The sequence below is a fragment of the Dreissena polymorpha genome, chromosome 4, assembly GCF_020536995.1.
Source record: "Dreissena polymorpha isolate Duluth1 chromosome 4, UMN_Dpol_1.0, whole genome shotgun sequence".
NCBI lineage: Eukaryota > Metazoa > Mollusca > Bivalvia > Myida > Dreissenidae > Dreissena > Dreissena polymorpha.
The window spans coordinates 70,907,527-70,919,730 of NC_068358.1; the positions used below are offsets into that span (position 1 = coordinate 70,907,527).

Below are 12,204 nucleotides of genomic sequence, written 5' to 3' on the forward strand. Positions count from 1 at the left end.
TATTTTGCGTAGGCACATGACAGCGTGTTATTTTATGCGCATGCGTTATCAAACCGGAAGCAAATGTCTGCAAAATGAAAATAAACAACTGAAATTATACAATTCTATCGTTGTATTGGTAAGGGCATATTAAAATGGTGTTGTCTTCTTGCACATTTATAATATACAATTTAATCTTCTGTTTTTGTTCTTGTTTTTTTTTTTAATTAATCGTTTTATGGGCGTATACAATATTCAATAACGAATGTATGCAACACCCTTCCCCCAATGTAGTCCATATAAACGGACTCCAGAACCTTTGATAATTTTTCCTATGGCGGCTCTGGCAGTCCATATGCACCCCTTCATTAACATGGGTGCTGTTAAGCGCAGCGAATTCATGCGCTTCACTAAACAGACGTTGTTCGAGACAAATTGAGGAAAATAATGAATAAACTTCATAAACATGTTAAATTTACCTGAATGGCAACCTACTGATGTCATCCTTTGCATGCACCCTATAAAAACATGACGATGTTTCAACACGCTTTTCTCGCTGACATGTTTATCTTTAAATTTGAAACAGTGTATTCTGTATGGAATTTATAGGCTGGAGCACATAACCCGACTTGCAAAATATTGGTGTACTGCGACCTAACAATATTGGGTCAATTTTCCAATATGGCGGATACAGCATACAAAACAAAACATAAGTCAATAATATCAATTAGTTCTTGCTTTAATGGTACCATTTGGATGAGTTTGTGGTTTAGATGGGTAAACATTTATAAGTTCTTGCAGTTTCAGTGTTCCTTAACCCTTGCATTGTTGATAACATTTTGCACCCATGGCCAAGAGAGAGCGCATTGCAACTATCAGCAACCCATTGGGTTATAAAGCTGATAGTTGAATTATTGCAACTACCTTTGCATGCATCCGATAAACACACGACGATGTTTCAACACACTTTTCTCGCTGACATTGTTATGTGTAAATTAGAAACAGTATATTCTGTTTCTAATACCACATCGTTATCGACTTTTTGGCTCCAACACATAACGCGACCTACAAAATATTGGTGTAATGCGACCTGACCTATATTGGGTCAATTTCCAATATGGCGGATACAGCGTACAAAACAAAACCTTAGTCAATACAAATCAATTATTTCTTGCTTTAATGGTACCATTTGGATGAGTTTGTGGTTTAGATAGGTAAATTTTAATTTCTTGCAGTTTCAGTGTTCATTTACCTTTGAATTGTTGATAACATTTTGCACCCATGGACAAGAGTGAGCGCATTGCAACTCTCAGCCTAAGCTGCGAGTTGAATTATTGCAACTACCCCCAATGATGCCAATCTGACTGAGATGTTAAAATTGCATACATGCCAGAATTTTCAGGTCCAAATCGGGACATTCCATTAAAAAATGTCGGGACATTTGACACAAAAGAGGGACAGCTTGCCACTTTTCCTGTTGGTTCGGCCATCTACGCATTCAAACTTGCGCATGCGTACAACGAACGTCTGCATTATTAAGAAAAATGTGAATTCAAAAGGGAAAATATCCATGTTTCATAAAAAAAATAAAAATATTCGTCAAAAAACATGCGAAACATCAATAAACTTTCATTTTCAAGTCGACAGCTGGAAGTCAATATCTGCTAGACATTTAGACGTTTTCCTATAAGTTCGTGAATTTGATTGGTCGAACTCACGCGCTCTACTGTGAGGGGAAATTGCTGAGGCAAACGCAGAGTCTTTCGTTTCTCTATCTTGCGATTACCTTATCCTTGATACATAATGAACTTATTTAATAAATAAGGTATAAAGTATGAACATTGAATGCATTCAAATGGTATATTCAAGCGAATGTAATGAATAATTAATGATCAGCGATTTAACAATTTATTAAGTAATGCATAACTTATAAACGGTGCAAAACAACTTTTAATTTTTACAACAGTGTGGGCAAGGGAAACTGTCTCCTCTTCTCAGCACCGATTTTGTATGGCAGAAGGAAAGGTGGACCCAATGCCCACACTCGTCGCACTGCCCCCAATTAAAGCTTTTTATGTGCGGTCTTGTGTCCAGATTTGTTGGACTAAATTGTCCACATACGCAACATTTTTCGGACTCGTCCGTGTCCGATTCGGTATCAGAGTCTTTACTAACAATATTGGTGTGCAATTTTTGTATGCCACTTGTTGACGGCATTGGGCTTTTACATATTATCTGGCTTTGAGATGTGACGGTATTGGCATTTTTTTCTTGGCGTCGTACATCTCCACCTCTTCGATATATGCATCACTTGTTACCAATTTCCCGCCAGGTTTTGGTTTTGTATTCACTGAAATCTTCTGTTGGCATCTGCACGTGATAGAGGTTGGCGCCTCTGTTTTTGCCCGGAGATACTCTTCAACTGCCTGCTTGCCAGCCTGTACTGCTTGTAACTTCTGAAGAGAGTTCGAGACTCGGAATGACTCGCATGGCATGAGCTTTTCTGAAGGCACGGCATTCTTGTTTAGTGGGTAAACTTCGGCCTTCCTGAAGGCTGACACATTGTTCCAAGGGCTAAGTGCATTCAGGTAAGCGCATGGCTGTATTGCTTTAACCGTAGCCAAGCCTTGCGTAGTTTTCCGCATGTTTCACAAGCCCTTACTCTTCGTCATTTGTAAAAATGGTCTCCTTTAGGAACTTGTTAGGATCTACACGTCCACTAATCCTAGCCCTTAAGGTTTGATAGGTGATGGACTATTGTAGCGCCACTCGACGTACAGATAGTTTTTTCTTCTTTACATCCTCTACTGCTTTTAGCAAAATATCGGGGTCGTATGATCTAAACCTACCATGGTATCTCTCAGTATTGGCCTACAATATTAAAAAATCCGCGTTGCGTTAATAAGATTTTAATTGATTTCCGTGTGTATACGATAAACCCCTTAACGGGCCTCTAAAATATGACAACGCCGACCCGAGTCGATAATGTACAGTAAACTGACCTTGACAAATGTAAACACAGGAGTCGGATTATTCGAAACGTACATATTGGAAATATTTTACTTAAAAGGTGCTTTTTTCAAAGGATTATAATTTTTTGTTCATTGTGTGTGCAATTATTATGGTGACAGTACAACTCCTTACATTCTTTATCCTCATTTTTCGGATTTTATTGACAAAAAAATATATTCGGCTTGAAACTGTATCAAATTCGGACGCGTGCAGTGCACGGACGGCTTAAAAATTACGTCATAAAAAAAATCACGAAATACTGGTAATAGGAATTCACGAACCTATAGGAATGAAGGATACAACGATCAATCATGTCACCTTTACTGTAGTCAGTAATCAGTATTTTACTTACAAAACTCATAATTTCTGGCAAATACTGACAATAAATGTGTTAAAGAATTTCATTAATACAAACGTTCTCCATTTTCCAGAAGTAAACACATGTGTATTCGTTCAATGGGATGTGAACGCTTCCAGCACAGTTTTTATTCAACCAATCATCAATTAACTCTAAATTTAGATTGATGTAATATATACAAATTATTTTCTAACAAAAGTAAATTTATTTAAAACATCAATATGTATCGGTCAGCGCTCAATTTGTTTGATATACCAAATCAATGTTTGACAGGTTTGTAAGCCTCAGTTGGTATAATACACAGAATACCGCATAATAGTATCTTTAAGCGTGATTTAGGCCATGAAATACAAAAGCAGTCTGCTTCCAATTCACTATGATGCATCTATCGCTAGCAATTAGCAACCCCTATCATAAAAACACAATGGTGTGAATGCCTGATAAAATCAATAATTTTTCGATGGATCGCTGATAAGGTGTCAAAAACAACAATGGATCACTCAACTAGTAGCTTTGGTTTGTAAATAGGGGGGAATAAAGGGATTAGCGATGGTAATTTTAGCCAGACAGAGCTTGAATAGCAAATTTTATTATGAACTTATAAAACGTATGTCGTTTTTTAGCTCACCTGATTGCTCAGGTGAGCTTTTTGTGACCGGTCTTTGTCCGTCGTATGTCCGTTCGTCCCTTAACATTTGCTCGTAAACACTCTAGAGGCCACATTTCTAGTCCCATCTTCATGAAACTTGGTCAGAAGCTTTGTCCCAATGAAATCTCAGCCGAGTACAAAACTGGGTTGTGCCAGGTCAAAAACTAGGTCAAAAAAAAGAAAAACCTTCACATTTCATGCCCAATCTTCATGTGACTTTGTCAAAATGTTTGTCTTAATGATATCTTGGTTGAGTTCAAAAGTGGTTGCGATCCGTTGAAAAACATGGCCACCAGTGCGCGGGGCAGTTTTCCTTATTTGGCTATAGAGAAACCTTGTAAACACTCTAGAAGTCACAATTTTTGCCCAATCATCATGAAAGTTGGTCAAAACATTGGTTCAATTGATGTCTCGGACAAGTTCGAAAATGGTCGAGATCGGTGAAAAAACATGGCCGCCAGTGGGCATGGACATTTTTCTCTATATGTATATAGTGGCAGTTTTCACTATTTGGCTATAGAGAAACCTTGTAAACACTCTTGAAGTCACAATTTTTGCCCAATCATCATGAAAGTTAGTCAAAACATTGGTTTTATTGATATCTTGGACGAGTTTGAAAATGGTCGGGATTGGTGAAAAAACATGGCCGCCAATGAGCGGGGCATTTTTCTCTATATGTATATAGTGAAAACATGTGAACACAGTAGAAGTCACATTTTTGGCCCAATTTTCATGAAATTTGCTCAGAACATTTGTTTCCTTGATACGAGAGATGAGTTCAAAAATGGTTCTGGTCAGTTGAATAACATGGCTGCTGGGAGGGGGGCAGTTTTCTCATTATGCCCCCCCCCCCCCCCCCTTTCGAAGAAGAGGGAGTATATTATTTTGCACATGTCGGTCTGTCCGGCCACCAGATGGTTTCCGGATGATAACTCAAGAGCGCTTATGCCAAGGATCATGAAACTTCATAGCTACATTGATCATGACTTGCAGATAACCCCTATTGATTTTCAGGTCACTAGGTCAAAGGTCAAGGTCACGATGACCCGAAATAGTAAAATGGTTTCCGGATGATAACTCATGGACGCTTAGGCCTAGGATCATGAAACTCTATAGGTACATTGATCATAACTCATAGATGACCCCTAGTGATTTTCAGGTCACTAGGTCAAAGGTCAAGGTCACTATGACCCGAAATAGTAAAATGGTTTCCGGATGATAACTCAAGAACACTTATGCCTAGGATCATGAAACTTCATAGACACATTGATCTTGACTCGCAGATGACCCCTATTGATTTTCAGGTCACTTTGTCAAAGGTCACGGTGACCCAAAGCAGTAATATGGTTTCCCGATGATAACTCAAGAACGCTTATGCCTAGGATCATGAAATTTCATAGCTACATTGATCATGACTTGCAGATAACCCCTATTGATTTTCAGGTCACTAGGTCAAAGGTCAAGGTCAAGATGACCCGAAATAGTAAAATGGTTTCCGGATGATAACTCATGGACGCTTAGGCCTAGGATCATGAAACTCTATAGGTACATTGATCATAACTCATAGATGACCCCTAGTGATTTTCAGGTCACTAGGTCAAAGGTCAAGGTCACTATGACCCGAAATAGTAAAATGGTTTCCGGATGATAACTCAAGAACACTTATGCCTAGGATCATGAAACTTCATAGACACATTGATCTTGACTCGCAGATGACCCCTATTGATTTTCAGGTCACTTTGTCAAAGGTCACGGTGACCCAAAGCAGTAATATGGTTTCCCGATGATAACTCAAGAACGCTTATGCCTAGGATCATGAAATTTCATAGCTACATTGATCATGACTTGCAGATAACCCCTATTGATTTTCAGGTCACTAGGTCAAAGATCAAGGTCACGATGACCCAAATAGTAAAATGGTTTCCGGATGATAACTCATGGACGCTTAGGCCTAGGATCATGAAACTCTATAGGTACATTGATCATAACTCATAGATGACCCCTATTGATTTTCAGGTCACTAGGTCAAAGGTCTAGGTCACGATGACCCAAAATAGTAAAATGGTTTCCGGATGATAACTCAAGAACGCTTAGGCCTAGGATCATGAAACTTCATAGGTACATTAATCATGACTCGTAGATGACCCCTATTGATTTTCATATCACTAGGTCAAAGGTCACAGTGACCCGAAATAGTAAAATGGTTTCCAGATGATAACTCAAGAACGCTTATGCCTACCATCATGAAACTTCATAGGTACATTGATCATGACTCGAAGATGACCCCTATTGATTTTCAGGTCACTTGGTCAAAGGTCACGGTGACCTGAAATAGTAAAATGGTTTCTGGATGATAACTCAAGAACGCTTATGCCTAGGATCATGAAACTTCATAGGTACAATGATTATGACTCGCAGATGACCCCTTTTGATTATCAGGTCACTTGGTCAAAGGTCAAGGTCACGATGACCTCAAAGAGTAAAATGGTTTCTGGATGATAACTCAAGAACGCTTATGCCTAGGTTCATGAAACTTCATAGGTATATTGATCATGACTCGCAGATGGCCCCTATTGATTATCAGGTCACTATATCAAAGGTCAAGATCACAGTGCCAAATAACATATTCACACAATGGCTGTCAAGGTCACGGTGACTCAACTTAGAAAAATGGTTTCTGGATGATATCTCAAGAATGCTTACGCCTAGGATCATGAAACTTCATAGGTATATTGATCATGACTCGCAGATGAAATAATGATAAAACTTGACCAGGATGTTTGTCTGTACAATATCTAGGTCAAGTTTGACATTTGGTAAAGATTGAATGAACATGCCTCCTCTCAGGTGAGCAAACTAGGGCCATCTTGGCCCTCTTGTTTTCGAATGTCGGGACAAACACCCCAAACACCCCAAAAGCAGGAATGTCTTGCCATTATCGGGACATCTAGCATGTATGTGGAATTGACATTGTGTGAAATCACTTGATAAACATTCGCACATTATGCACTTCATTCCTCAGAAAAACTTAACAAAGTCACCATTGTTTTTCTGATAATAAATGCAACATAAACAAGTAATTATCGTAATTAAACATAACACGATATGTTCTTATCAAATACAAACATTATTTTCTCCTTTATGTCTTGTTCATAATGGGTAGGTGTTCATATAATCACTTAAATTTGGTTGTTCAAGTAAACATAAGCGCAATCAAGATTCAACCTTTTGCATTTTCAATGTATAACTGACAATAATAAACAACGGCAATAATAATGATGTTAACAGAACATAAACGTTTTCACAATTTTCAGAAGGACTTGTTTTTTCACAAATTTTAAATTTTCCCAACTCATATTTCCTCAAATTCAAGGCTGATTCACTAAGGCAGGCAGGTTTTTTCTGATATGTAAAAAAGGCCGTAAAACGGACCCGATCCTAAAGCAAACGGACCTGATCCCAAACCTAAATTTTAAAAAATCCCAATTTAAAAACAAAGAAGTCTCTAATGACTTATGATTATTAGACTCTTTATCTCAACTTTATTTTTTAAATATCCTACAAAATACATAACTTTAGTCCTGTTTGTCAATAAATAATTCCCAAATGTGTCACTTAAATCAATTAAAAAAATTCCAATTTGACCAGACTCCTTTTTCCAAAATGGCAAGAAAAACCCCTGCAGGAAAAAAAGCACTGGCGCCCTCGGTGATGTCATATGAATTCATAAGACGTTAACCTCCCCTGCAATATCATTTTAAAGGCTATTTATAGCATGAAAATCTTAAAATTGGAACTGGCAATCAGAAACCACGACTCAAACAGAATCTTACTTTCAAGATGGCAGTTTGACGCTATCAACAAAATGGATTATTTTGCTGTTATCAGATGATATACATTTGATATAAAAAAACACGTCAAATCTAATTCCAAAGATTAACATTATTGTGAATTCATGATGAACACATTGAATGTGATTTTTTTTAAATAGTGGAAAGGAGATTATTGTTTGCTTTGTATGTATAAAATTGTTCTGCATACTCAAAGCACTGTGATGACACATATGTTGTTTTATTTTCAGATGTCTGATAACTCCAGCCAAGCCTAAAATGACCACCATAAAAAACATTCTTCAGAAGGAGTTATTTCTCCCGAATGATGAGCGACTTGTAGGCATTGCTAATGTCGCACAAGCAGGCAAGAAGAAGAAGAGCAGCAAGCAGAGCTTTTTGTGTGTTGCTGGTATGAGTCTTATTTAGGGAAAATGGTGCTTAAAGCATCTGCATAAAGTGTCATCCCAGATAAGCCTGTGCAGACCACACAGGCTCATTTGGAAAAACACTTTTCGTTTTATGGAATTTCTAGTGTAAATGAGATCACTTCTGAGCAGCCATCAAGTACACAGACTAATCTGGGTTGACACTTTTCGCAAATGCATTTAGTCCTGCTTGTCACAGAGAGAGTTCAAGGAGATCCTGTAAAGTTTTTAAGTTGGTCAAGGATTTCCGAAAGTAGGGTAAAGCTTCTTAAAGTAGCAGGGTGTTGTTTATTACTTTGGTAGAAGAAACAGGATGATTTATCAGGCTCCCAGGTCTTAATGAAAACCCATTATGAACATTTATTTCACATAGCACATTGTGATTATTTTGACAATTGTGTAATAACATTCAGTTGTATGGCACTGTCAACCCATGCGAAAGACTTCGGATCTAAGACATTTCCGACTAAACTTGCTGAGGTCCGGTGATTTTCCAGATATTGTTGGACCTTGTGTCTGACAAATAATTACAAACAATTTGTCAAAATTAGTTTTGGTTAATAAATGAAAACGAGACAAGAAATATTAAAATATACAGACTGGTTTATTTTCATTTTCATTTCACAAGATTATTTAACTTAAAAATAACATGGATTTTGCCAACCAGTCGAACTTGCTATCTAGGCTGGTGACATAACAAACTGCAAGTCTTAGAACCAGTCAAATATTGCAAATTGTTTCGTCACGTTGGCAACACAACAAGTTTCTGGTGTATTGGGTAGAAAAAATCACAAAGCTTTTTCACTTTTTAATTGTAAGTTTTACAATACGTTGTAATAGAACGGGTGTACATTTTGTTGTTATTTTATTGCATTTAGAATTGTTCAACATTGTGAATGTCATAATGTCAACAATAAACTCAATAAAAGGTATTTTCTATTGTTTGTAACAATGTTTAAAGAAGAAAAAGGTCAGGTCAAATTTGGTAAGATTTTTGGTTCTTTCCCATGGGTTGGTACTGTACACACATTGTTGTTACAAAAATTGTATTTTACTTCACAAAAACCATCAAACAAGTGTGTGTTTTTTTCATCTTAATATGTAAAATTGAACTATTTTCAGTGTTCACCAATGTTGATGGAGTAAGCCACGTAAATGTCTATCTGGTCAAGAAGTCAGATAAGGAAAAGTACAAGAAAAAGCTGACTTGGCCCCTAAGAGACCTTAAAGTGGTGGATGGAAAAGATGCAAATAAGGTCTGTACCAAAAACATGTACAATGATAAACCTCAAAGTGGTTTTATCATCAGAGAGGAAATTCAATTATTATAAATATTGTTTTTTATATATATGCTTATCTTGTTATAAGATTTAAATTTGTTTATGCCATCATGAAATGGGAGACATTAAGCATTTAACTTGAACGCATGCATATTCACAGCTGAATGAATTTAGTGGTAAGATTATCATACAAAAGGAATAATGTCACAATTATAGAATCAATGCAATCTTTACTCAAAAGTTTGTGTTTTCAGGTCCTCTTTAACTGCTTAGCTGATTTTGCTAAAACATTCACAGCTGAATGATCTTAATATTTATATTTATTTGTCCTTTTGTCCCCTATAAGTGACACAGTGGATTTGTCTGTGTCCAAACATGTGGCGTTAGGGCATCAATTCTGTGGAACATTTCATTTAACATATAAACAATTGCAAGTGTCAATTTACATAAATGGGCTAATAAAATTGCAAAGACAACTTTGCAATAGACCTCATACAATATCTACATAAATTTGAATTTAAGTGTGTTGATGAACTCAACATATACAACTACATTATTTATATACACATGTAGATCAAGCAGCATAGCTGATTGTTCAAGAGAAAATGTGTTGTACATGGATAACTAGTATAAATTGTACAATGTTTTCTCCTATTGCAGGAGCATGCAGACTTTGATCTCCATTTGGAGAAGGTCTATAAATGGACAGCCAGTAGCGTTTTAGAGAGGAATGCTTTCATTTCCTGTTTGTGGAAGGTAAAGGAGGATTTCTTACTGTTGTTTAATGAATTTCAAACAAAATGCTATGTTTCTCAAAGTCAATATCAGAATGTCAAAACAGTACAAAACATTGTAAACACTTTCCATAATGTGTTAGCTTCACTGTTAAATTTTTATAGTTTAATCTATCACTGGGGTTATTACATTTCAAGAGGGAGACTAAAGAGCGTTTTTACCTTTAAAAGAAAAATTGCCTCATAAGTCTTCAACCATATAACTTTATTTCAACATTCCATTTAATAACATCAATTTTCCACTTTAATTTAATCATATTACAGGTAACTATGCCTTGAAAAACATGCGTGCTCACTGGTTTGTGTTTCTTGGATTTTGGGCAGACACCTTGATTTTCAACTGCTATTACTAGTTTGATCCTGATTTTCATGCATTTAGAGTACATCACATCCACGCTATTGTAGCGTAACAAACAATAATCATACCCGCCCAGAATCAAAGATTTAAAGTTTTTTAAGTTATCAGCTTTACACAGTCCGGCCACCCTTGACAGCTATCAATCAAAGTCTTCCCATAATCTTATCATCCAATATGGTGTTTCCCTCGTATTGTTACACATAAGACAGACATCATGCAATATGCATCCAGTCTACCTCTAGACTAGCCTGCACATCTGTTCAGTAGCAAGTAGCTACCATTTCTGCTGATTAGACTAGAAAATAATTTGTGAGTTTATAGCTCCTGACCAGACTGCGGGATTATGTGGGCAGGTCTTGAGCATGCATATTGCATAGCAAACAATTTTGTATTTTCACTTCAGCATGCACAACGGCACCTTCAGCACATGAAACCAAAGTTTGAAAATGTTCCAGAGGCCCTGCTCGAAGGTGAGATTTTGTGATTAATTTAAAGACGTGTTGTATTCACTTAATCATTTCCTCAACATACACTTTTTACATATTTTTGAATAAACTAAGTTAATTTATTGTATTCACTCATTGGGCTGTTTTTAGGTTTATATTTTCTAAAGAGATAGTCTGTGATGTAAGCATGTAATCACAAATTAAAACATAACTGAAAATGTAATGACTTAAAACTTATCTTCATATATAGCCAAATGTTAAAATTAGTAGCTATTGACACATTTTGTTACACCCGGTAAATAAACCCCAGCACCAAATTCTATTCTAGTATTTGCCGTAATTGTTGAAGGGTTTATATGGGATCCTACAGGACTTCTTTTAAAAGGGAGGGTGGAAAGTCTTGGGATATTTTCCAATAATTTGCTAAATCCAATGGTGGGAATCATATGGCATTTTTGAAATGCAGAATAATATAAAAGTTTAAAAGAAATATTTGCCTTTTGTGTAAACCAGTCGAGAAGGGCAGCAGAGGGGTAAGCCTAAAGGAGCAGGGCATAGCCCCCTGATTTCCGCTCTTCATCTTTACAAATGGTTCATCAGAAATCACCAAGCCATTGCTCTTTTTTTCAAATGAATGACACGACAACCCTACCCTAGTGTCACCTGTCATTGTCGTGTCCTTTAGAGATCATTAAGCCACTAGCTGGAGGTCACATGACCCAGGAGGGTGTTTCCATGGTGATGGACGAGGACTACCAGGAGCTGACTACCAAGGAGGAGGAGGACATTGAGTCTCTCATGTCAGAGTGCGCAGCCGCCATCAGCAACGCTGAGACATTCACCGAACAGCTGTCCAAGAAACTCTCCATTCTTGACGGGGTACGAATACAATCGGAAAGTATAGTCCCTGATAAGCCTCTGTATACTGCACAGATTTATCTGGTACAACACTTTAGGCACATTCATTGAGCCCAGTGGTATCGGGAGCCTCTGCATACTGCACAGATTTATCTGGTACAACACTTTAGGCACATTCATTGAGCCCAGTGGTATCGGGAGCCTCTGTATAC

At 37.1% G+C, this 12,204-nt stretch overlaps 1 protein-coding gene across 4 annotated transcripts in view; it reads left to right on the top strand.

Moving 5' to 3' along the window:
- Nucleotides 1-15: 15 nt before the first annotated feature.
- Nucleotides 16-12,204, top strand: part of LOC127876381 (exocyst complex component 1-like) — a 54,530-nt gene continuing 42,341 nt past the window's right edge. For all 4 annotated transcript variants that reach the window (XM_052421561.1, XM_052421563.1, XM_052421562.1 and 1 more), the window contains exons 1-6: nucleotides 16-118; nucleotides 8,080-8,240; nucleotides 9,379-9,512; nucleotides 10,197-10,292; nucleotides 11,092-11,158; nucleotides 11,820-12,013. In XM_052421561.1, the coding sequence (XP_052277521.1) occupies nucleotides 8,108-8,240; nucleotides 9,379-9,512; nucleotides 10,197-10,292; nucleotides 11,092-11,158; nucleotides 11,820-12,013 (624 nt within the window). In that variant the 5' untranslated portion in view covers nucleotides 16-118; nucleotides 8,080-8,107. The remainder of the gene's footprint in view (nucleotides 119-8,079; nucleotides 8,241-9,378; nucleotides 9,513-10,196; nucleotides 10,293-11,091; nucleotides 11,159-11,819; nucleotides 12,014-12,204) is intronic.